General features: G+C 38.6%; 1 protein-coding gene across 1 annotated transcript; it reads right to left on the reverse strand.

The window, feature by feature from the left end:
• LOC311188688 (serine/threonine-protein kinase Sgk3) lies at window positions 1-26,527 on the reverse strand (the record flags this gene model as incomplete). The annotated part of the gene is made up of 16 exons (XM_084260168.1): window positions 1-916; window positions 2,278-2,367; window positions 3,444-3,599; window positions 4,426-4,521; window positions 6,599-6,685; window positions 6,799-6,835; window positions 6,974-7,086; window positions 9,052-9,183; window positions 9,281-9,364; window positions 10,165-10,222; window positions 11,467-11,516; window positions 13,471-13,558; window positions 17,653-17,728; window positions 19,998-20,070; window positions 22,129-22,212; window positions 26,450-26,527. 16 exons carry the CDS (start codon window positions 26,525-26,527, stop codon window positions 746-748), a joined length of 1,473 nt encoding a protein of 490 aa, XP_084116294.1. The 3' UTR covers window positions 1-745.

Raw genomic sequence — 26,527 nt, forward strand, 5'->3', positions numbered from 1 at the left:
CCAAAAATATTTTTAATGTAGTTGAAATATAGACTATTTATCTCAAGGAGGAAAGGACAGTAGAACACCTGATCAGTAATGTTATCGAATCAACCTGGCTAATTTGCTCCATCCTTTGAGTAATTCCCCCATTAGCTGAGAGAATGAATAGATACTTCAGCAAGCTCAACAATCCAGTTTCACATGACTAACTTTTCATTCTATAGAAGTCCTTTAAAGAATCTTGGTCTTAAATTATATTAATCCCTCATTTAAGTGCTGACAGGTAAATTAACATATATTTCAAACTGATACAACAGGGGAAACATTTACCTTTTTTAAACCAGGATATACAAAAGACAATTTGCATAGTTACAATTCAAGCACAAAGTCACTGTAAATAGGTACAAAAGCATTTATAAATTTACTAAATTCGCTGCTGTTTGTGCCTGCCAAATCTTAGATAGGTATGAATGTAAACTTGAAGGGACTGAGGAGAACAGTCAGTGTTTTTGCTTAAAAAATATGTAGAGAACGCTTTTTTAAAGGTCTTAAAAAATATTTTCTGCAGCAGGAACAAACAGTTCAAACCCCAAAGCCATCCAAAAATGCCCAGATTCCTCCTATACAGCAGAGAAAGTTTGTTCATAGGTTTCAAACCTACATACAAAACCGAGGCACTAGTTACACTATTTTGGAATGTGTCCATAACCCTAACATCTCAGTTCACCCCAAGTCTTCCAAAACACAGCTGGCTTCTAACTTCCTATGAAAACATATCTTCAGAGGGTGGTGCATAGGAAAAGCCAACAAATGCATCATCTGCCTCCAGGACACTGGCATTAACAATGCTGTAATCAGAAGAAACGCAAACAGAGTACGGGACCATTTCTTCTGTAAACACTGCATCAAAATTCCCAATATCATCTGGCCCAACCTAGAAAACAGAAAGAGCCATCAGTTGTCATATTAATACCGTGTCTTAATCCTGTGCTTGTCCTTTAGATTTCAAATTTAATGCTTGATGCTATCTATGTTGTTCTCCCTCATTTAAGTACAGGAAATTTAAGGAAGCCCACCATAGCATCCCTGAAAACAGTGAGATTGTTTTCTAAAAGCCTGCTTGGGGTTTTTTAGGCTGAAGTTCAGGCCAAAGCCTAGAAATCTTTACTAACTTAGAAACAGACACTTCTTCATATTTCTTAAATGACTGCTAGGGAGATACAAAACCACCACCCCAAACCAACCAACCAAAACCCAACCCCAGAATCCACCAAAGCACCCCAACCTAATCACTCCAAATTCATTCTCCTTTTCCCATGTAGCAACAGTACTGTTATGATATCTCACCCTCCCAGCAAGACCCCTAGTAACTGGATCATAGTACTATTTAGTTACAGAGAGAAGACAGCTCTGGGCCCCTCAGTTGAAGGAGGACATAGAACACCTTGAAAGAGTCCAGCACAGGGCAATCAAGATGATTAAGGGAGTGGAACACCTTATGAGGAGAGGCTGAGGGAGCTGGGTCTCATTAGCTTGGAGGGCACTGAGGGGTGACCTTATTAATGTTTATAAACATGTAAAGGGTGAGAGTCAGGAGGACGGAGCCCGGCTCTTCTCAGTGATGGGCAGTGATACGACAAGGGGCAACGGGTGCCAGCGGGAGCATAGGAAGTTCCATGTGAATGTAGGGAGGAACTTTCACTGTGAGGGTGACAGAGCACTGGAACAGGCTGCCCAGAGAGGCTGTGGAGTCTCCTTCTCTGGAGACATTCAAAACCCAACTGGATGTGTTCCTGTGTGATTTAGTCTAGGTGATCCTGCTCTGGCAGGCAGGGTGGATCTTTCGAGGTCCCTTCCAACTCCTAACGTTCTGTGATTCCTCACCAAACCAACTCAAAATGTGGTGTAGCTTTATGAAGAACTGCCTCTCCTTCTTCCCTTCCTGAGTTTTTACACAGGCAATCACGAGTTGACGCAATTTAAACTGATGGGTGGATAAAGAAAAGCTGCAGCTAAGGCTTAATAACTACAAAAAAAAAGCAGAGAATCAGTCTTTTGACAAATCTTCAAATACTGAGGCTATCTGTAGGCTTCTTTGGTCTTCAGACCCCACAAAAACTAACATTACTTTGGCTGGAATGAGCAGATGAGACAGGGCTACGTAAAACAGAGATCAACACTGCTCAGAAGGCCAGTCAGCACTAGGGGGTTCCTGTTCTGCAACAAACGGTCTTTGCAAACAGATGAGCCCTGGAAGGTAGAGATGTGGCAGTTAAGAACTAGAACAGCACCTACCACATTAGGATTAAATGGTGGTGGAATCTTCTTCTGAAGAAGATCGGTCCAGCTGAGAGATTCAAAGAACGGGTGCTTTTGAATTTCAAGCTGCAGTAAGGAAAAAAGATTTTAGGTGTTTCAGAAATCCACCCTGTGCATCACAGTAAGTAATAGTTGAGACTGGATGCACATAAGGAAGTCCATCAATTTATTCACAGTTTACTTTGTAATAAAAACTGTAAAGGCAGGTTAACAACTTTTAACTGCTGGTTTTACCAACTACAAACTAGTTTCCTTTTAAGATCATATTTTCTGCTTTTAAACCTTAAAAATCAACCACATTGGAGTAGGTGCTACTGCAGAGCAGGAATGTTTTCCCTTAAGATCTTTGGTCCTGCCTTAAAACTTTGTTACTTTCTTCCATGTGGATAGTTGTCTGAGAAGTGGCTGCTTCAGCAAGTCTGCAGTATGTTACCAAGTGGCTAACAGCTGTGCTAAATGCTACCACCCTTTCACCTTGCTCCACACTGTGGGGAAAGTACCACATCATAGTTTAAATGCTCAGATACAAGCTATCCTCCGATACAAGGTCAAAAGGCTACTTAACATTACAGCTGCAAACAGAGGACTATGAAGATCTCTCTATTAATGGTTAGAACTCAGACATCATTCCTCAAGACACCTACGCTCTGTCCTATCACCTTCTTGCAATCAAAGCTTGTGTGGTTGCACTGGGAAAACATTTCCCATGATTTTCAGGCTAAAAGAGCTGCTGTTTGCCCATATTTGTGTTCCTCTATCTGAGGGCTGGTTTTTATGTAGATAGTTAAACTGACATTACCAGATTTTCTTCTGATTATTTCTCAGTTTCAGTACAAAGAGTGAAACCTACTTTCATAAACCTTGGTGACTACTACAACAGGAATTGTGTTCCCTTTACTGGCAGGAACAGCAGCAACCAAGCTTAAAATATTTGTATCCCACAACAATCATTTATCTCCTACCCCAAACAGCTTTCAGGGACTGAACACACTCATGTCTTTGAAGAAGAAATAATGAGGAAAATGAAGAGAGACATTAACAGAGCAATCCCTCTCTCCAACTGCTAAACCTATGCTGTGCACATACATTTGGTGATGTCCCTTCAAATGAAGCAGGGGCTGATAAATTAGGACGTTACATACAAAGTCTTCCCTCGCTCCGAGTCGGCTTTGCCGATCTTTCTCCAGAAGTTCTTCCAGAATAGACCAGGCTGTAAGACTGATTCCTGGGCGCAGAACTAGGGGCTTGTGGAGAATATTCTCATACATCTCAGCAACGTCACGGCAATAAAAAGGAGGCTAAAAAAAAAAATAGAAGTTATACATGAATCTGAAGCCATATGTGACATTGTTTCATGTGCACGGATCAGTATGTGATTTTAGAAGAAATACAAACGGCCAGCAGTGAGAAGTCTACCTCTTCTTATGCACTAGCTTCTCATTCCATCATCACCATTGCCAGATCTTTACACTTCATAGCTTCCCCACCCACCTCCTCTTCTAACATGTTCTCACACTCAGTAGCAGACACAGATGCTGTCCAGCTTCAAAGCTCCCTTGATTTCAGTGGGGAACAAACACAAATTTATCTCTGAAAGTTCTATGGTAAGAGATAAAACTCAAGAAAATTTAACAGACTCTCACCAAAGTGATTACATATGACTAGAAGCAGCATAGTAGGATTTTTTTTTGCTTTAATGCTGCATATCAAGAAGTGAAAAAGCTAAGGGAAATTCTGGGACACCTAAGTAAAAAGAAAGTACTTTTACTTTATTTATTCCAGTATTTGGCAAAACTTCACTTCTAAGTCAGGGTGTGTTTATTGGGTGTTACCACTGCTAATTCCCTTTACTCTCCCATGCCCTCAGTGGTGACTACTTGTCTTCAGAGTTAGTGTCCAGCTGTTCACTGGAACGCAAAATTTTAGACATTTTGCACTGAGACAATGCAAAATTCAAGAGAAACAGGTGCTAATGCTAATTAAGTAGATGAACAGACCGTTCATCTACTTAAGAGGAATATATCAGTATTTTGCAGAGGTCAGCATCTTCAGCAACATCCAAGGCTACTTCATATAAGGGATGGGGGGGAAGCAACCCCTGCCACCCACATATTAAGTACTTACCAGCCCATAAAGCATTTCATAAAGAACTGCACCAAGGCACCACCAGTCTACTGTGTTGTCATAGGGCTGCTTTTTAATGACTTCTGGTGCAAGATACTAAAATTAAAAAAAAGTATTTTAGAGCATTAGGCTAGCAAGAATAAAACCTTAAGTTTTAGTCACGTCACAGTAAACACCTTCAGGAATGTTGTCTTCATACCAACCGAGAGACTGCCAAGTATTTATCTTGTCCATCAAACCTTTTGTCATAAACTGGTCATTTACAAAGTAGAACAGTAGTTTTCCCAACTGAAACAATACCTCCCACACACTGTTGTTTTGCCAAACTATTTTGCTACCTCTATTATGAAACTTGTTTTACATTTCAGATTGGTTGCTGCACTGCTGCAGACACAACTTCTCTCAGCAAGCTGGCTGCTAGCCGTGCCTGTCCTTCCATTCTCAAATTGTAGGCTCCCCATCCAGTACATAAAAATGAAAGATCTGATTTCTGTTTCAAAACTACTATTATTATGAAACTGTATGACCTGTATTAAGTTACACTGTAAATCTCAATGAGGGCATGAGTTGGGAGTTGCTGAACTAGAGATTCTTATCAAATAGGTATCACTTAACTGATCTGTGATAAACATCTGATGCCAGTAAATGCTGAATGACAATAACTGATTTACATCTGCTGTGCAAGAAATCTACTTGGCATCTCAGAGCTTGCCAGCATTTCAGCACAAGGACAGCCACCTCATAATATGTAATCACAAATAATAGTCTCCTAATATAAACTGGCTACAGCTGCATCATCACCCTCTCAGTCCCCATCTAACGGCATACAGAGTTTCTAACCTCTCAAAACATGAGGATGCTCACTTTATTATTCCAAATGCTGAAATTTAACTTAAAAATAGACAATAAAATTGTCAGACAAGGCACAGACCAAAACTCAGTTTAAGTCAGTCAGTCTTAAACTTTGTGAGTGCCCTGTAACACATTTGTCTATAAATGACCCTACAAGAGCATGGAAAGTGGCTGAGGTGTTTTGAATGCAACAACTTCATAATCTTTTACAACGTCATTTCAGCTTTTTAGGTGCTGGAACTCACCAAGTCATTCAACTTGGCATTTCTAAACATCAAGATGATCATTACACTTTCAGCAGGACCATGAAATATTTGAATCTAAATCTTGGATTAGAAAAGCTAATACACAACTTCTATGTTCAGTCTTGGTATTTTTGAAAACTGATATGAAACAACAGCATTAGCATCCTCTTATGTTGCAATCTGTGCAACTCCAGAGGTATGATCTGAACACAAGGAAATAAAAATCACAGATTTTCTCAGATCCAGTTACCAGTGTTCTACGCATTGTCCTTTGAACTTTCAAAAATATTCAATGAATTTTGTTTCATCTCACATTTACCACTCAGCTTTATGGATTCCTACCCTGATCATAACTTAGATAAGTTGATCTGACCTGGTTTGTTGTGGGTTTTTTTTTTTTTTTTGAGTTCAAATGCTTCAGCTAAATACTCCTCCTCAGTCATCCTTCACTGCCTTCAAAGGCCTTTTCTGTAATTTAAAAGCATGTTCATTACTAAAGCCACTAATCCCAACATTTCAGTGAATCCCACACAGATGTTCAAGACTTCCAGATTCTGAGTTTTCCAGCCTAGTTTTCTTACTAAAAAGAGACAACAGAGTTGAATAAACTCTGTCAGAGAGTTCAGTTTCACACATATGCACAATCTGCTCAAGACTCACAGATATTAAGTCCTTATAAACTTACTAAAGATCAGTAGCAGGATATGGTTAAGTATATTCATAGTGGCAAATCTCTTGCAGCTGTCACACAAGCTAACTGTCCTATGTCTAATGAGCAGTTAGGAGACACAGAAGGAACAGAAAGCTTAAAAAGAGTTGAGAAAAAGGAGGAAGGAAGAGGTAGGTTATGGGGATGTGGGTAGTTAAGTAGGAGACAGTGTGTATTAGTAAAGAGGACGAGGAACAGATCTGCGGGAAGCTTGTCTTTGGCCTAGTTTCATGGAAGAGCTTGTTGAAAGAACGTCAAATCTCCAACAGTACAAACCAGAACATGTGATCTGCCAGTTACACAAATATTGCCATTAGTCAACAGTCATTAAATACCAGTGAAAAAGCCACAAGAGTTGCCAACATACTTCCGGTGTCCCACAGAAGGTTGCAGTGGTATCAGAACTTGCAATGCCTTCTTTACAAAGTCCAAAGTCCGTCAACACAACATGGCCCTGTTTCAGAAAGAGTGGTATTTTTAAAACAGAACATGGTCAAGATGTGGATACACACAAGTGACTTTGTGAGAGAGCACAGAAGACAAAAAAAAATAACGTTACATACTTACTAGTGAATCTAGGAGAATGTTTTCTGGTTTCAAATCCCTATTAAAAAAAATAACTCCTATTAATTCAAAACAGCAGTCACTAACAGAAGATCTTCAAGTTCTGGTGAAATTGTTTAGTTAGTTTCCCATCTGATGACTTCAGGTAGTCCGACAGGGATACATTTCAGAAACTTACCTGTACACTATATTTATGGAGTGTAAGTAGCCCAGTGCACTTGCTATTTCAGCAGCATAAAATCTGGCTCTGTGCTCAGGAAAGGAACGTTCTCTTTGTAAGTGAAAGAACAGCTGTAAACATGCAAACAGTAAATAAGAACATTATGTACAAATAAAACCAGGTTAATTACCTTTTACCATTAAAATTACACGTTATTTTATTTAGCTGTCCTTTTTTTTAATTGCAGAGCAAAGTATAATTTGGGTTGCTGCATGACTATGTCATTCATCTCCCCTATTCTCTTCCTCTCTTTTGAGCACATTAAAAACATTCCCTCAAAATCACTACTAAGCTATGAATAGAGCTTGGCAAGATTAAGTCATGCAAGACATTCTCCTAACACAATACAAACTGGCATCAAATACATAGTCTACCATTTGTGTATGGGCTTGCATTCAGAGTTTTGTATGTAAGTCCCTATATTCTGAAAAGCACCCGTGTTCTGAAATCACACAGATGTAGATCGCTTTAGGAGAGGCATATTCCACGCTAATCCACAAATTCTTTCAACTACACAGAGCTGTCTGGCTTCAGACAGTCTGAGCAGTTATGAAGTCTAGCTGAAGATTCATCATGAACTTGGAGATGAAACTATACTACACATTCAACTTCTAAAAGTTTTTCTCCCTACAAAATTTGGGAAAAAGTATGAAAAGCCAACAGAGCTTTTGAAGCACTTTGTTATAATTTGAAAGCTGTTTTGAACTGTATTTTAGTTTGCCTGGAAGAATGCCAAACAGTTCTGGCCAGGAATTCAGAGGAGAGAAAACCAGGGTTTGCTACTACTGTCTAAATAAGATGACAATAAATTAGACAAGACGAAAGGCCCAATTTGTCCCAACTGACAATTAGAGCTGGCATACTGACCCTTTTAAGAGCATCATAAATACTGACAGTTAGACCATATGAACTAATGGATACCCCAAGTTCATATCTCATCCTGGTTCATTCAGCATACTTGTCTGTGTGTATCCAGCTGTGTAATAGGAAGCCTTGAGATACGCCAAAACAAACTATTGAGATTCTACCCCTCCTCCTGTGCCTCTTCCAGCTATGAGTTTTATCATCTACAACAGGATTCTGTCTCATCCTTCTTTCCTGTTCTGCTTTAAGCACCTGTAAGACCTTCTGAAATGCATAAATTTTACACCAATAAATTACCAAACTGAAAACACAGCAAGTGACAATGCACACAGCTCTTCTTTAAATTATTTATGTTGGCTAGTTCCTTCCATACAATAATTTAAGTACACTGGTTTTTTTAAATCTCAGCTAATTTGCTAGACAGGCCCAGGTATTACTAGTCTACAAGGCCTCTGATTTTCTACAAAACCTTTTGAAGGAATGGAAGCAACATTTGATACCCTCTCTCATGTGTAGGGACTATTCAACCAGTTTATACAGGAGCACTCCTGGGAGCACTGAGCATTTTGAAAAGCAACAGCTCCCCAGCTGAAGACAAGCTGCCCCAGAAGTATATTTAAACACACACAGACTGTTTTCACATCATTCACAAGTCTTTCCCCAAGTTACTTAATGGCTTCTCAGATTCAAAAGTACGGCTTCAATGCAAAGAATCCTTAGGATAAGGCTATTTGGCCAGAAGTTAATTAGACCATGTGGAGCTACAGAATAATCTCAAGGTTCCCAAAAATATCAGTGTGGTAAATTCAGTTGCTAGTTTCCTTCATCCTGCTTTCAAAATCCCAGCACCTCAACTAATGCAGATGCAAGAGGAAAAGACAGTTTTACATGGTGGAAAATATCGACATAAGATTAACTCATAAAGGTACATTTATCTAACTGAAGTACAGTATTTGTTTCTGACAACCACGAGCAAAATTGAGACTGAAGTTATCAATAAAAGGAGGAACAGAGTCCTTTAAACTACAGAACTCTGTAGTAACTATAATCCCCCACAGTAGAATTTTCGAAGTTGGGGGAATACTGATCACAGCCCGTTGTAAAGGGTCCTTTTGTTCCTCCCACCTAGAACTAGCGAAAGAGATTCAAATCCAAACACAACCACCACATACCTCGCCTCCATTAACAAAATCCAGGACAAAGTAAAGCTTTTCTGTTGTTTGGAATGAGTAATGTAATCCAACCAAAAATGGGTGTTTCACGTTTTTCAAAAGCACGTTACGTTCAGCCATAATGTGTTTTTGCTGTAAGGAAGTAAGAGATCAGTAAGTAAAGAGGAATGATTTTGTAATTAAAGGAAAGGAGAAGGGAGATTAGTGGAGAAAGATTATTACTCTTCACCTCTTTCCTATTAAGAACAATTTTTTTCTGCAGCACTTTGACAGCATAATATTTCCCATCCAGTTTTCGTTTTGCAAGAAGAACCTGTGAAATTCAAACCAAAGAAATGTTATTACTGCAGTTCATGTTCTATTAGCAATACTTCCATAATTTCAGCACAACCAGAAAGTATTCATGCTATCCTTTCCACAATAAAGAGTCTTTTCTTGTAATACAGCCAATCACCAACATAATCACTAAGAGAGTGAACATACAGTTCAGTAAAGTCTGTTGTGATAGTGGTACCAGGAAAGACTGAATTATAACATTTATTTTCCAGGACCTGCTGAATCTCTATCAAGATCAATTTCAGCTGGTTTTGTAAGCTTTAAAGATAATTTGGTGGAAAACAACAGTTTTAAAAATAACCCAAACCCAAAGATTTCAAGAGGAATTCTCAGTTTCATCTTTGTACACTATCAATATTTAAAGTCCCTTCTCAATGGGCTGTTGCTCACACTGCTCCACAGCATTAGGGTTTGACAAAACAGTCCATTCCCACGAAGGGAAGTGCACGATTCGTACTCCAGCTGCTGCATTTGCTCAAGGGTACCTCCCTTCCTCTCTGGGGGGAACAGAGGATCCCTATTGCTCTTAATGAGAAAGGGAAACATTCCCCTTTGTTACTCCCAGTAAGTGACCCAGGCAGCCAACTGCCACACCAGGGAAAAACCAGCAAGGCTATAAAGAAGCAGCAACCAGGATCCAATGCGACAGTTTATATGCCACCCTAGACTGATACCACTTCCAAAAACCTCTGGCCAAGTCTAGTCAACAGTCGCTGTGCACAAGACACCAGCTTGCAACCTTGCACCAGGAGAGGACGCAGTAATAAGAAAGCTCACCTTGCCAAAGCTGCCTTTCCCAATAACTTTCAGGAAATCAAAGTCTGTTGGTTTAGCACTGAAAGATATTTAGGAAGGAGATGGGTCATCTGGGTAGAAATTACAAGCTTTAGAGCTGTACAGCAGTCTAGTGTAGCACTTGAGTTGCAATGTGAGAAGAACGGTCTGTTAGCACCCTCCTGTACACTTAATTGCACCCAACACCTAGACTTCTGCAGACCTTCCCTCAGAGATTGGCGACGACTCCTCTTCATTTTGCAATTTCATTTTCCTCCAGGGAAAGTGTTCAGGTTGCATCCTTGTATTTTGTAAGTTTAAGACATGAAAGAGGAGCAAGACTGTTCTTTTATTCTCCGTAGTCTGGTTTCTTGTAATTTAAGGCTTCACTTCCCTGTAACTTTTCCTTATCTCAAATTGATCCTCATGATTATGCAAGGGAAGGAAGGACCAAGTTTTCTATCTAATCTGTCTTTGCTTATCCCATCCTTCGCTCCATCCATTCCTTTCATTACAGATTTTTAAATTACAGCAAGAGGAGGGAAACCTCAACACCTTCCTCTTCTGTGTGTATACATGTGAACTCAGTTTTTCCACTTCCCACATCGCCACTCCTTTCAGTTATTTCCCAGGGTTCCCTCACTTTTTCCTAAATACAATGCAGAGGTATTTTTGTCAGCAAAGCAATTATCCATGTTTTCAAATTCCAGAACAACAGTTACATCACCATACACCTCTCTTTATTACCCCTGAAGGGAAGCACTCTTTAATTTCATTTTACTGTGATCTATTAAGCATTTCCTCCTGTTAGTCCAGAACAAATCTGTGAGGAAAGCTAAACCAAAATAGCAGTCATCTCCTAGATGACAAAAACACAGATTCACAAAGAACTGACAACAGAAACTCTAAAGACACCAAACATAAGTTACACTGCAGCAACCAGGAGCAGCAAGGCAAGCTGCTCCTTTGCCATGCATTAAAAGTCATGTGACTGTTCCCAAGACAGAGGTCATCTTTGCTACAGTATCTTTAAGTAGAAGGACATCAGCCTGACAAACTCTGAAGGCAAAAAGGGAAAAATGGTCTAAAAGTGGTTGCTTATGTTGCACAGGATTTACTGCTTTGCTTCCTCCTGAGCAATCCAAATCAACAAAAAGGCACACATCTAAAGAACTGTTCATTATACTAACAATTACACTCAGTCTAATTATTCAGATTTTAAAATTAATTTTCATAACATTTCATTAAAACAAAAATTTTACTTTGAATTGAATTACATTTTAATTCAATTTAAGTGAAACCTACTGAGGATTTCCAGATGGTCCCAAGTTGATATTCTGTGAGGTAGAGTTTAACTGTTAAGAGAGACAAAGAGGTTTGTTTTCATTGGGTTTTGCTGTTGTTTTTTTTTAATTCTTACATTTAAACCAATATTAAATTTCAAAATACTCGACTAATTTACTCAATCTATACCTTTACACTCATTACATCAGATTTTTGAAGATGTCTAACATCCAGATTGGAAACTTATTAAGTTAAAATACCTGACCTTCATCAACTGTTCACATATTACATCTACACACATCATATTCAAGGATGAAGGCAAGAAAATACTTGTGTCCAGACACAGAGGCCAAGATTAGGAACAAAACTTTAAAAGCACTTTAACAAACAACTTGTTCCTTATCCAGAACATAACCCATTCTATATTTGCTCTAGGAATATATTTTATACCTTTCATTCTAAATTTTCCAAGATTTTACCTGTAACATAATTTTAAGCCAACACTGTTTATGCAAGAGTAATTAAAAGACACTGCTTAAAAAAAAACAAACGAAAACCCCCAAAAGTTAACATTCTCCCCAGACCAAGAAAAACATTGCCAACCTTTCCTATCCTAACCTTAAAGGGTAACTCAATTCCAGAAGTTGCATGAATCTTACCAGCGTACACCCAGACAGAATTTAAGTTACAGGGAGAGAAAGAAGCTGCTGTCATTTGGGTAATTTTTTCCATTTTGTTCTTTATTAAAAATGCAGATTTTTACTCTCATTGTGATTTTGGAATTTCAGAGAAGAATAAACTGTATTCAAACACAAGTCACAAGTTAGCTGGGGACATGCTAACAGGCATCACAGAACCAGGACTCTTAATGAAGCAGGGAATGCCCTGACAGCAGCACTGGATGCAATTATTCACCAGTAGGAGCCAATCACACAAATGTACTGGGGAGTTTAAAAACAAACCTACAAGTTTTAAGATTTTTCTGTTCTTGAAGGCTTGGTTTTGTTTCTTATTCTTCAGCTTCAACACTTGCAATTAACTATGAGAAGGTAATTTTCTGTCTTTTTTAAAAAAGTATGGTTCGGGCCACTATCTATTAGCTTTCTTCCTATTTTGGAATTTGTTGTAGCATTACATATTAATTTCCCACAGAAAGTGTGGATCATTCCACATTCAGAGGAAACTTGTATGTTACATTAGAATTTTCTGCATGCTCACAGTGCTGTCAAGCACTTAAAAAAAAAGCAGCACTCAAGACTGGCATCTTTGGAAGTGAAACTCTCAGAAAATAGTGTATGTGCCATGGATCGCACACAAACAAAAATGACAACTTGCACATCTTTAACAGGTGCTGAATAAGAAGAGAAATACTAAGGCCACATCTGTATGCCAAGAAGTGAGCCCCAAGAAAGCACGCTGAAGTAGTACAGCGCTTCTGGCTTCCTAGAAATACTCCTTTTATCCAACAGCACTGTTTCTGCAGGCTGCAAATTAGTTTTCAGAGAACCCATCTAGCTTTTGTGACAAAAGAGGCTTCAGACCTCACACAGTGTTATATGTGAAATGAAATCAAATCCATCCTTGCTCGAGTGACTTTCAGAAAGACTGCCTTTTTCTCCCTGAGAGAATTCTATTTCTCCCCCATTAAAAACAAAACAAAAAACACAACAAAACAAAAACAAGCACACAAGCAAATAAAAAGACATTTAAACATTCAATCTCCCCTGCTCATTGCCAGATGTTCTTAGCAAGAATCTCTGAAGAGATTGCAATAACCATGACAGCTAAGCTCTGACTAAACCTGTGTTTCTTTAACCCATATTGCAAGTGGGGAAGAAGACAAGGTAGTCATCAGTTTTACCCCCCTCTGCAGTTCACATCTGACAGAAAAATACCTTACAGCCCACAGTGGAACACACGAGCACAGAGGGAATTTACTGTGAAATCAACCGGTAATTTTCAGTAAATGCCTCAGATTGCCCTTAAATAGCTAGAATTTAGAAGACTCTTCTGCTGTTTTATTACCTTCCGACTGCTCCTTTCATCTTCATCTTCAGACGGATCCGACTGGTGTTTTGGGTTATCCATCTGAAGAAATGCCCTGACATCTGGGCTGGAAACACAGTTGACTTCATTAGCACACCAATAATTTGCATGATTTTCAGTCATAACCATAGGAAGTATGTGACTGGACAGCAATACAGAGAGGCATTACTCGGCACAAAGTTTTATATTTAAGTTCTAATAATTAAGGACTTTGTACAAGAAATGTTTTTATAGTAACATAACTGAACCACTGAATGAGTTACAGTATCTGAAATTTTCTGCTTGCAAAGAAAAAGAATATTTTTTAAAAACTGAATAAAATTCTGTTCACAAAGGCTGCTGCACAGTTGCAGGGTATTCAACGATCTCTGCACTACGCAGCAGCCAGAAGTATAACTGATCAGTGTCACCTTGCTCACATTTGGAGTTACAAAAGCACTGCAAAGAAGTTGTGATTAATCAGTTTATAATACGAATTTCTTAGCCAAGACTGCAGCACATTATGCAAAATGCTATCTGGATGGGTGGGACTTCCATGCTACATGAGCTCACCCGGATTAACAAAATGTATTTTAAAATACACTGAAACTATTCCTATAGCCACCTCTCAATCAAAAGGATCAAGAAAACAATTTTAAAAGGGACACTCTAAATACATTGTGCATATACTATCAGTGCCAATTGTTTGGATATTTGTCTGGATTTTTATGAATTACTGGATCAGTGTAGTTTACAAATTGAATCTGAAATCCATGAAGGGGTGTCAATCTCTGCCTAAATATGGTTCCTTCTGTGATACTTGTTCTGCATTAGCCTTCCTGCAAGAACACATGAAGCCACACCAAAATTTTGGTCACACCCACAAATACAAAATAGCCCAAAAAGTTACACAGATTTTGAAGCGAAATGGTAAAATTAATTACCAGTGACAGAACCTCAACATTTGAAAAAGATGCTTTAAATAATAATGTCCAGCTCCTCCCTCTTCTCCACATCCCTTTTAGCAAATACAAAGGGAAACAATGCTTTCTTATAGAAAGCAAAGCTTCAAAAAGCCATAATGTACAGTAAGATTTTATAAGAGCACAACTAATGCTATGCAAGATTTGCTTTCCCTAACATCAACTGCAAGATCTTATAATCCAGGGTTTTATTTTCATCAGACTTTGAAACCAGAAAAATCTAGTCACGCTGATGTCCTTCTAGGGAACAAATGCAGAAACCTGTTTCTCACTTAAAGAGCTGATAATACATTTCCCCACAGAGGTTTCAGGGTATTGTCATCCTTGAGTTCTTCAAGTGTTATGCAAATGTTCTCATTTTCATTAAGGAGCTACTTTGGACTATTTAAAAATAACCACATTACATCTTTAATGCATTCCCCATTACACATTTGGATTCAAACAGAATTTCTTTGGACGTGTTCTGATAGACAGGTAAATGCACTGATTTTTCAGTGAAGACCTACATTTGAGGGGGCAAGCAACCTAATTTGGATAGTTGCTCAGTGATTTGGGAGACCTCATAGTGCTCACAAGTAACAAACTCCCAGTTCCTATTCAGTCAGCAAAGGGGCCGTGTTATTGGATCTCTATTCTTTTGCCAACATCTGCATTCTCCCTGTAAGAGCAAGTTCTTTATCTGTCCATGACCCTATCAAATACAGTTAGCTGAGTAAATACAGCTTGAAGCTAGTCCACTTAGTTCCGAGTTTGTTTTAAGCCAACAATCCACCTCACCCTGTATTCCATCTGACAGTGACTGGAGGAGAATCCTTTTTGTCCATTACAGGGTTTATCTAATCACACCTTAGGTTTCTGCTGAGTTTGTTATTGAGTAGAAAGGTTCAGCTGATACAATACTCAATGAATATATCTGACCAAAGAACAAAGTCCACTGAAGAAGAAAATACATGTTTCAGAAAATACTGTAACTACTACAACTTCAGCAACGCTGGATCTGATGTTTGTGCTTTTCAATTCAGGCATTCAGGTGCCTCCCTCCCAGAAACAGACACGTGATCATGAGCTATCCTTGAGCTTTCAGTGAAAGCCTTCCTATGACATCCTGTTACATTTTAATGCTTAAAAGATGTAGTGAAAGGTAAACTTCCTAAAGTTCTGTGAGCATTAATAATCCCGAGTCTTCCTTGTACAGTACAAATATTTTACCTAATATCAAATTTAATTAGCATATTAAAGCAAAAGTCTAAGAAAGCAAGGATGTGAGCTACTGGTGAAGATTCAGTCACTACATATTCCATGAGTAGTTTGGTTTGGGTTTTTTTTGCTTTTTAAATCTGCTAGAAGCAGACACCTCAAAAAACCCAAAACCAACCACCCACCAACCAAGATCAAAGTTTTGGCCTTCCTTCATTAATACATTTGTCTGCATATAGGAAGAGTTATAGATTATGTAACTGGTAATATGATTTGATGCCATGAATCACCGCAAAAAGCATAAACTCATTCCAGAACAACAAAGTACCAGTAAAAGAAAAAGCAACACACAAATCACTATAAAATAAAATGCTTTTTGCAACGAACTAGGAGTTAAACACTTTTTCTCCCACCTAGATCAGTGTAACTTTAAGGGTGAGGAGGTAGAAAACAGTCTAAATCAAACTTCAGTCTCTGTTTTGTTTTTATTGTAGAGCTATGCCTGGTAAGATCTTCATTTAACACACTTGCAACTGCACCAAAACACTTTGTAGGGCCTGTTTCTTTATACTGGTTTAAGTTAGCTTTAGTGGAACAAGTGCCATGTTAAACAGATTCAAGCTACAGATGCATCTGGACTGTAAAACAACCTTAATACCTCACAAACATTTAAGGAGGTGATTGAATTTCAGTTCAGGGTTTTTAAGCACACAATTCTGCAATGTGAATAAAAAAGAAGGTATTGTTTTACCTTTAGAGAACAAATATACTATGTTTTGAGACAAAATATTTTGCACTTGGACATACTGACAACCAAACAGGGGAGGGGACTATACTAAATAAAACCAGTATCCTTTCCTAATGTAACAAAACAGATTAGTTTTCAATAATTTGCTAAGTGCTTTTATATTCTTTCCCAGAGAAGGACACAACTATGGCCACAAAAGTCAGAGTTTTTGTTCTAGTAGAAAACTATCCTACCATAAACACTTTGCTTTGAAATTTTTTTTCACTTATCACAAGGCAATGTATACAAAATGCTCTTTTTTTTCTCCCCATAAAAAATGCAGTGCATATGTCTGATCAGTAGGAGATTAAATAGTTCATTTGTTGTGGAAAAAAAAAAAAGATTATCATATTCTCACTGCAAGCTGCAGTTACTACAATAAATTTTTCTGTAGGACACCAATAGTTTCACAGGTTGTACAGATCAGGTAATTAAACAAGGCATGTGTATTAAAGACATTTACACAATACTAAAGCCAAACTTAGAGATTTTACCATTTTACTAGTTCAAGTAATATAAAAAGCTGCATGAATTTAGTTTAAAACAGTTATAAGTAGATTTAAACTGAAAGGAAAATGCAGTTCACACAGAGAAATCCTCCAGTTAAATCCTCCAGCTTTGACTGGAACTGGCTCTAGCGTATCGCCACCTCTCATCCATCCCACTGATGGAGGTTAACACGCCTGCAGTTCTTCTGACAGAAGAGTTTATGTGCAAGCTTAGTCATTTGCTTTAGTCAGGTCAGTTTGGTTATCCCAAACCACCCAGACAAGCTGATTAAGCTACTTAATTAACAGGCTTAAAACAAGTTCTGGAGTAAGACACATGAACAGCTCTAACACCGCACACAATTACAAGCAGCAAGTGACAGCAGAGTTTTCAAACAGTAAAGCTATTGGCAAAACAAACACCTGCCCCACAGCAACAGAGTTTGCTCTGGAACCTGCATCTCTTGAACTAAAATCAGCTAATTGCCTGCCAGTCAATTTGCAGATCAGTTTTCAAAAAACAAAGACATCTTTTATACCATCCATCAGTCTGTAGGTATTTTTTTTCCTGAAGGAATGAACAGCCAGATTGAAGTTTGTTTATTATACTTAAGAGCACTGAACAGCTAGAATGCATTTTCTGGTTACAAGTTCTTCTTTGCAATTTTGTATTTGACATCTCATGCCTTTTAAATAGTCCTTATAAAATAAAAATTAAACTACTTACTGGTTGCATAGCTCTGGCTGTCTAACTAAATTCTGAATGAATTCATTCAGTCCTGCTCTTCTCTGTTTAATGAAATCTGGGGGGAAAGAAAAAAAAAAGGGTTTATTAGAGTTACTAGTCAGCTTGAGAAAAAAGCCCTTATTTTCAAATGTATTTTTTTGTAGGACTTGAGCAGCAGTTAAAGATTGGCTCACAATTGATCCTGTGTATGAAAAAAATCACAGGCTTAACACATGAAGTGAGAGAACAGATTTCAGTGTTTCTGCTACACTGCCTGAACACGTAGAAAGCCAGCTGGATTAAAAGTGCACTTTTAATAGTCTTTTATTACTCCTATCAACAATAATTTGTATGGAAAAAGAATATTTAGCTTGTGTATTAAATTTTAAGGTATTCCAATAACTCTGTCTTATATAAATTACTGAAAATTATTAAGATTTCAAATTATAATTATATTTTAATTAAAAGACCTATTTAAAATATTAAGAAAAAAGAGTTCATTTTAGTTCAGGTATTGAATAATCCCAAATTACCAAACAGGAGGGTAAGTCTGCATAAAGATGTTACAGAAGTCAGCAACATCAGCAGTTTCAGCATGGTGGATGTACACTGCACTAAGCCATGCAAAGCCTACAGAGTTTAGGGATCGTTGAAAATAAAACAGCAGCATCATAGCAGCTTAAATGTATTCTGAAATTTTCTAGTTCCATATTCTGACTAGTTTTTATTATTTCCCTCTTCCCTATTTTTGAAGTGAAAACAAGATATAATTTTGAAATAACCTAAGTGACAATAAAACCAGAGCATTTAGATGACAATATATGTTAAGATGGTATTTTTGGTAGACTTTGGGTAAAGGAACAAGTAAGTTTCTCTCTACTTCACTTAGGACCTCCGTGCAGTAGTACAGTGCTGCATTCCCAAGCATGGATTGAGAGCAGTAAAATACTTTACAAATAGAGAAAGGTATGTGACATTTCAGAAGCCAGCAGAACCATCATGAAAGCTTCAATAAATCAGTGCTAAGATAAAGAATTATTTACATTAACAACATGGCTCCGTCTCCACCCTGCCTTCAGGCAATAAACATCTTGAGAACTGTTTAGTTTCTCATGTTTCCAGGATTTCAGGATAGTTCACAGAAATTTAAAACACGTCTGAGGACTGTTTTACATATATAGGTTGAATAAAGTTTTAGGGTTTGTTTAAATTCCAGTTTTCTACATTTGACAAGAAATCCATCCATACATTTAGCTGTACAGCAGACCAGACTGCATGACATTACTAGAGCCTCATCCAGCTCTGAAAACTCCCAGGTCAGAGAAAAGAAAAGGAAAGAAACCAAACCAAAACAAGATGTCCCTGCAAACATAATACACGAAGAACTTTGGGTAATCACATCTTCATCAAAGAGCTCAGAGCCTGGATATTTGCATTTGATTATTTTAATAGAAAAAGAAAAGGGAGTTTCATGTCAGGACCCAGGTGATTTACTGTCACCACCAAACATTAATTTGTTTGAAACAACTCTCAAAAGAACAAACCACCACACCAAGAAGTTCAGTGCCTTTCAATCCATTGGCTCTTCAGCAAAGGAGAAAATGTCATGCTTGAAACAGGAGCTAGAGGAGGTGAAACTACAGACACAGTGTGATCAGCAATCCAGGGGAGGGAGGTTCCCAAAAACCCGAATGAAGGGTATAAACACAGAGCAAAAGCCTTGCCTTTTTATTTATTCATCATCATCTATTTATTAATTTGACTTATTAACCTAGGTGGTGGCACCTATAGGTTAATTCAATACACTTTGTAAGTGATTTTCCAATAGTATTTTGATGTGGACAGAGCAAGCTAAATTAGCACCCACAACTGCTAACTGGATCGCACCATGTTCACATCAGACAGGCTTCTGTAAGTGGAACAACAACAGAAGAGGTGCATTTTCATCTAAACCCTACAAGGAAGCACATTTATCTATAGAGACTTCAAAAGCCTTCAGAGGTGAGTCCTTCAGTTTTTTCACTTTTCAGAGGCAAAAAATTACCCCAAAGTTGGTAATTTACTAGGTATACATTTAGAAGAGTTTGGGGTGTTGGTTTCACTTTTATAGAAGGAAGATTACACCTCTTCAGAATCTCTCACGACTGTGAGCACGGGTCAGCTGGGAGGAGGAGCTATGCCCCAGGATACCTACCTGTGCTAGTTCCTGTACTTGACTGAAGCATGACTAAACTTTGGTTTAGTCACTGTTTTGAGGACTCATCTAAGATAGCTTCTTGTAGGCAGGAACAGATTCATTTTCATATAAAGAAGCTGACAAAATGAGTAACAAGATGATAACTTACCAGGATCAAAATTATCTCCAAATATTCTTTTAGCTGGAATCTTCATGCTCATGGTAGGAAATTGCTTCTTTAGCTGAAAACAAAAAACACATACAATTTGACTGCGCTTAGACATCAAAGTGCCTAGAAACAATTGCATTTTGTTTGTTTTCTGCTGAACAGTTTGAACATCTCATTATTAGTAATTCTGCTCCACTGTGCCACCTTTTTTACTCATACACTTAGGGTAAAAAAACCCCAGCAACCAAGCCTAGAACAGCCTGTACTCAGCTTTTCTGCACCAGTCATACCCTTTTAAATTCAAAGGCCATCTCACTTCAGAAAGCTATGGACTACAGCAGCTATCTTCTGTAATACTGGCAAAGTAATTTCCTACTTAGGAGGGTAGAAGTTCAATGTTGGGTTTATTCACCTCTTTACTTCCTTCCTCCATCAATTCTTTATCTCTTTTTCCTTGCCTGCTTACATATGGATGTATGCATAAGGTTATGATGGGTTAGGAATACTGGCCTCTGGGTTTTGCCCAAATGACATTCTTAACACTACAGAAGCCACAAGTGGTCTACCCCAAGTCAAAGCTGTGAGTTATCAAATGCAGTATAGTAAAACGGTCTGTTCAACTATTCACTTATATTCTACACTTGATAAACCAGAAAACCACATACAACAGCACTGAATTTATTAAAAAAACCCTAACCCAAACCTGACATAAGCCAAGCCTTGATTTCATATACTTCAACTTCAAGCACTCCAGAAAGAGCAGTATTAGTCTCATTCACTTTAAGAGAGTAGTTTTCTAATACAGTAGCTGGGTATTCTTTCCTTGGAAACATCAGGACCTCTCCCAGCTAGCAACACAAGTGTTTTGTGCACTATACTATATGAATTACACTAAGGAGAAACTGGATTAAGTGTCCTTGTTGGTTATGCTGCCCCAGAACCTCCCCCTCTATGTACATTATAAAGAGCAGCCCTGAACAAATTTCAGGAGAGCAATGCTAATCTGAATAGCAAGAGAAGGATCACTAACACTCACTATGCAGGCATCTATCGAAAAGGGGACACACTGATTTCCTATCACTTGCAAGTCTAGCTCAAGATGCAGGCAAAGGCTGGCATGATGCATCCAGGCTGACTTCAGCTCAGATGTTGTAAGACAGCTCCAAGCTCACTACCTGCATTTGTGTATCACTGTCACATACAAATCCACATACAGTGAGGTGGAAGAGGAAGAAAGCCTGACTACTTCCCACAAGGACAATGGAGGGGAAATGGAAGCACAGATAAGCAACTGGTAATCTTTTCTTAGAGGGATTGCAACAGAATGATTTCTTCACTTGTTAAAGCAAAAATTGTGGGCTTTAACTGTGAAGAACCTGGAGAAAAGTATGGATACGTAGCAGCCTGCAAGCTGAGCAAGTATTTGTCCCACGTGCCCACTACATAAAAGGGGCAAAACCCTCTTCTAGCAGTGAGCCCAAGAACACCTTTTTTAGTCACTATCTTCTCTGGACCACTGCCACAACATTTGGCTTTGAAACTGAAGGTAGCAATTGCAAGGAAGGACTGACTTGCCAGAATGTTTATAGCAAGAAACATTTATTGCTCTCAGTACTTCAAAGTAAAATGCTTTTAGTAAAATGCCCAGAGAACCTGTGGCTGCCCGCTCCCTGGTAGTGTTCAAGGCCAGGTTGGATAAGGCTTAGTGGGGGGGTGTCCATGCCCATAGCAGGGGGGTTGGAACTAAATGGTCTTCAAGGTTCTTTCCAACCCAAACCAGTCTGCGGTCCTATGATTAAGAGATTTTTCTATCTAGATGTTTTAAGTTTTGCAGTGACTTTGCATGACAAGCACACATCTCAGATGTTTTGATAACCAGAAAATTAGAGCTTCTCTTGTTACACTAGGATCCCAAGCAACAATAAAAAGAAAAAAAAGTGTCATATAAGTAGATTTTGAGTTTGAAATTCAAACAAAACCGTTTAAAAAACCCACACTGTCATTTTCTTTTAAACAGGCTCCTATGGTTAGTTGACTCAAACTCCTCCATGAGGGAATCAAACAATAACGCTGCGAACAGGTGTTACTCTGTGCTATTGTGTCATGATTTCATAGTTTGCCTTTTACTTACTGTATTGTAGAGTTTATCAAACTCTGCATACCGTCTGAGGACAAACCATTCATTTCTGCCAACAGAGACCAACACTTTGTAAACCTGTAGTAACAAAGATAAAGTTATTGCCAACAGCAAAGTTTAATAAAAAGTCTCCCATGTTTAGTCCTGTTGTGGAAGTAAGGGCAGGTTAAGTATACTGTGTAAATGTAATCAGTGAGCTGTACATTTCTTAGAGCTGTCACAGACATCACCACAGATGACTAAAAGAACAATTATAAGAGTCTGGTATTTTACAGAAATAGTTTTTGCTTTCCCAGTGTTTAAGCCAGTTTAATGGAGTATCATGAATTAGCTCATATCCAGTAAGAACACCTGACTATCAGATAGCCTATAAAAATTTGCTATGAAATTTAACAACTTGATAATCCATAATAAAGACTAATATTAAAGCAAAGCATTAATTACCAGAGATTGCTTTTGCCAGAACCTAAAGACAAAGCACCGACGGAAGGCAGTTATAAAGATAACTGCAACATCTTGAATATGTATTACTTTCAGGATTCTGGCAGATGACATAATCGTTTAGGATGGGAAAAATCTGCTGCTGTGGCTGAAACACAGCCCAGATTACACAACACCCAGCACTGGGATCAAGGGAGGTGTAGCTGGAACCTGCTGCATGGTTCTGGCTATTCCAATCCCACAGCAAAAGAGGACTCCAGTAACTAGACACATTGTCAATCTTTGGCTTCCTAAATCTGGTTGACAGCTGAGTGTCCAACAGGTTCCTGTCTCTTACACAACTAATTGACCTCTCTTATCCACCTTCTTATGCTGCCAGAAGGAGCTTGGCTATTCCACTGGGTAGAAGATGGGCGCAGCAAGGAATCAAGTGCAGAAGGCTGACTCCTCATGTAGAAAGTTGGACCAATGCTCCAGTCTACCTTCTGTCCTGCAACAGCAGCTCACCTCTCTAACCCCCTCAGTGGAAGTAGCAGCTACCACATTGGTTCCTTAACCCGAGATTTGCATTCATGGCATGTGAACTGCTCACACTCTTCTCTGGGGAACACAGGATGCTGGATAAAGGCACCCAGTAGGATGTCACTCTACTCAGAAAACGAGCTTTTCCTTACACTGCTAAGCAAGCACTGGCATAAAACCTAGTTAAACACCTTCCAGAGCCTCCCCAGACCATAAACAGTAAAAGCATCAGCTGCAGACTTAAGTACTGTCTTCCCAAACTGGGTATCTTACACAGCAACCATCTTTACACAATGCTGCTTAAGCAGCAGCCACAGGCAATTTCTTCAGTTATTAGGGCACAGCGCACAGAGGGCAAAGCAGACATACAAGCACAGCCTAGAGCACAAGATGAGATTCAGCTCCCTGTCAACCTCAAAATCAAACAGTTTTGTTCTTGGAGCAGGCAGCTGTAGGACAAGGACAGAGTCAACACTTTGTACACACGAGAGCATTAAACAAACCATACGAGCCAGCCAGTTCACACCATCACCAAAGGTCCTGCATACCCAGCAAAGCAGAAACTGCAGGTTCACCACTTACAGAAGCATTTAACAGTAAGAATACATATATCTACAAAAAATTTGTTAAAACCCAAACCAAACATTTTTTGGGCATTATTACTATTATCAGCAACGGCTATGTAATGATTTAGAGATGCACAATGCTTGCTTCTAGAAAGGCAAGGGGAAAGAATTTAGACTTACTCAGATAATTAACTTTTCAAATCTAGTTACTCCAAAATCAAAGCTAGTCTTAGAAAAGACCTAAAAAATACATAAGATGAATCCACACCTTGTAATATGTGGATAAATAAACACAAAGCTTTGAGAAGGGAAAAAAAAGCAGCAATTAATTCCTGGAAGTATCATGATCACAACCATCACCATAAACTATCTTCCTAGAAACAGATAGGATAGGGTCCACCTGTTTCCAGGTATCTGCTAGGATTTCTTCACAAAGGAAGTCACTGAAATTAAAAGCCTTCAACTTTATTACCTTCTTAATAAAAGAACAAGCCTTCAACTCTGTTTTGGTAGGTCACACTTCTGGATTAAATATTCAATTTGTACTAAACAAAGGTAAGTAAAAATTTCAAGAAAGCAAGCATTGGGAAAGTAAGGAAACTATTAAGTGCCACAGAATTAAAAAAAAACAACAACAAAACAAAACAAACCCAAAACAAAAACATAACACCACAGCTTCCACAGGGCTGAGGATTAATATTGTGTATTACTAGCCTGAGAAAGTTTCAAGATTTAATCAGGTATCAAATGGATGGGGCATTTAACAAAACCAAAACAAATACTCAATAAAAGGTTATGAAAGTGCTCAGGAGGAACATCTTTCTAAAGGCAAAACTGAAAAGCTTGACTCATTTATCAGAATGAGGACTGCACAGAGACAAGAGTGGTTTTGAAAACGCTTCGTCAGGGCAAGTGTGAGGAGAAAACAAAGCGCTACTAAAAGTGAAGTGACTTGTCTTGTTTCCATGCCAGCACTAGGTGAGCCACTGTAAGGTTTAAGCTGGAATTCTAGATTCTAGAGCTGTCTCAGAAACACCAGTGATTTATACTGTCAGTGACAGTAAAGTGAAGATTATACAAGAGAGTCACCTGAAGTCTTGCCTAGCCTTATCACTTGAACCTATTCTTTCACCCTAAGGTTCTTATTGCTCTTGCTACCAGCAACAGACAACTATACCTACCACAAATTCGCTAAGAACTGTTTTGCCCCCCACATCCCTCTCTCACTCCCCTCCAAAGCCAGTACTGACAGGCTCCAGTCATAACACAGGTACAAAAAAGGAGATGCAGTAAGAGCACTGAGACACATGCTGCAATTCACAGCTTCTACCACAAAGTTTAGCATGACCCTCGCTTCTGTTATCAAATCCTAAAATACACGTGATAATACTCAAAAGCTTGGTTGTGAAAAGCAGTTCTTGTCAAGCTGCTAATTGATGCAGAAAGCAGAAGCCAACAAGACAAAGTGTACCTCCACACAACGCAAGCTGGGTTGGATTTCCTCCCCTCAACCCACCTTAACTCCCAACTTCTAAAGGGTACACCCAAGGAAAGTGCATTTAACTTGCTAGGGCCATCACACAAATCTTTAGAGAAAATGACCTGGAAATCACAAGACTTTTATCATAAACATGCCACAGTGTTGTGTTTCAATGGCAGGGCTGCCAGTACTGACACCACAACACAAACCTGTTTTGCTTAAGTTTAGACTTCTATGAACTCTTTCCTGCTCATCTGAGATTCACATGCATGCAGCAGTTTTAAGTATTAGTAAAGTTCCCCTTTGTTTGTTCCCTTTACCAGCACATTCCTTCCTCAAATTAAATCTTGATACTCTGGCAGGAAAAAAATAGCAATATTCCTCTCTGAGGAAGGGAGATTAATGGGAAAAGGCGGATATAACTCAAAAGTAAATCTTTGTTTTGTATTCTTTAGACAGCAATTCAGTCTAAGGGTGTTTGCATTCCACATCTGAAGAGTGACTAAGTCATAAAAAAAAAAAGCTTAGAGGAAGTTGCACAAGAGCAACGAAACAGTTCGAGCTTTTTAAAGGAAGTATTATGATACTGTCTCCATATCCTAGCACACACACAAGCTAACCAAAAATCCATTACACACTGCTTTACTTTTTGGTATGCAACACAAAGTTTCCCCATGGAATAGGAACAGTTTACTTCCAGCAAGCAAGTCAAATTGGGAGGACAAAAAGGAAGAGGGAAGTGGAAATGGGACTAGGATAGGAAAAGCCTCACAGCCGTTAAAATCAGAAAACAGGAAGGAAGACAGAAAACAGTCTTCCCATTTTTTTCTTTTACACAAAACATTATGAAAACATATTAGATTGTCTATGAAAAAAAATGGCCATTTAAAACAAACACCATACCCCCAAACTCTATGCTCTACTAGCTTACAAAAAAAAAAATGTTTTCATTCAAAATCATGTAGGATACCACATATTAAGATGATTTCTTATCAAAACATTATCCCTGCATTTGGACACATGCATTTGACATGAGAAAACGCTGCCATTTGGGGATAAAAATACCAGAAATTTGTAGAGGCAAATTCTTTTTTCAGAAAGCAACACAGTTAAACACTGTAAAACATTCACAACTTCTCGCAGTGGACTATGGCCAGTGCTTACAAAAACAGGTGAACAGATTTCCATAGACCTGCTGAAAATAACACCAAGCACACTAGTGAAAACAAACAAACAGAAGTAGAGGGCTTGTGGATACTAACAGACTACGCACTGGCCCGCAGTGCTGCCGTGCTCACATACTTACAGTGAATCTTTTTTTCTTCTCTCTGTGTTCATCAGAGCTGGGGATGCTAACACTTGGGCAGCTTTCTTTGAGATCCAT

This window comes from Gallinula chloropus (assembly GCF_964237585.1).
Source record: "Gallinula chloropus genome assembly, chromosome: 2".
Taxonomy (NCBI): domain Eukaryota; kingdom Metazoa; phylum Chordata; class Aves; order Gruiformes; family Rallidae; genus Gallinula; species Gallinula chloropus.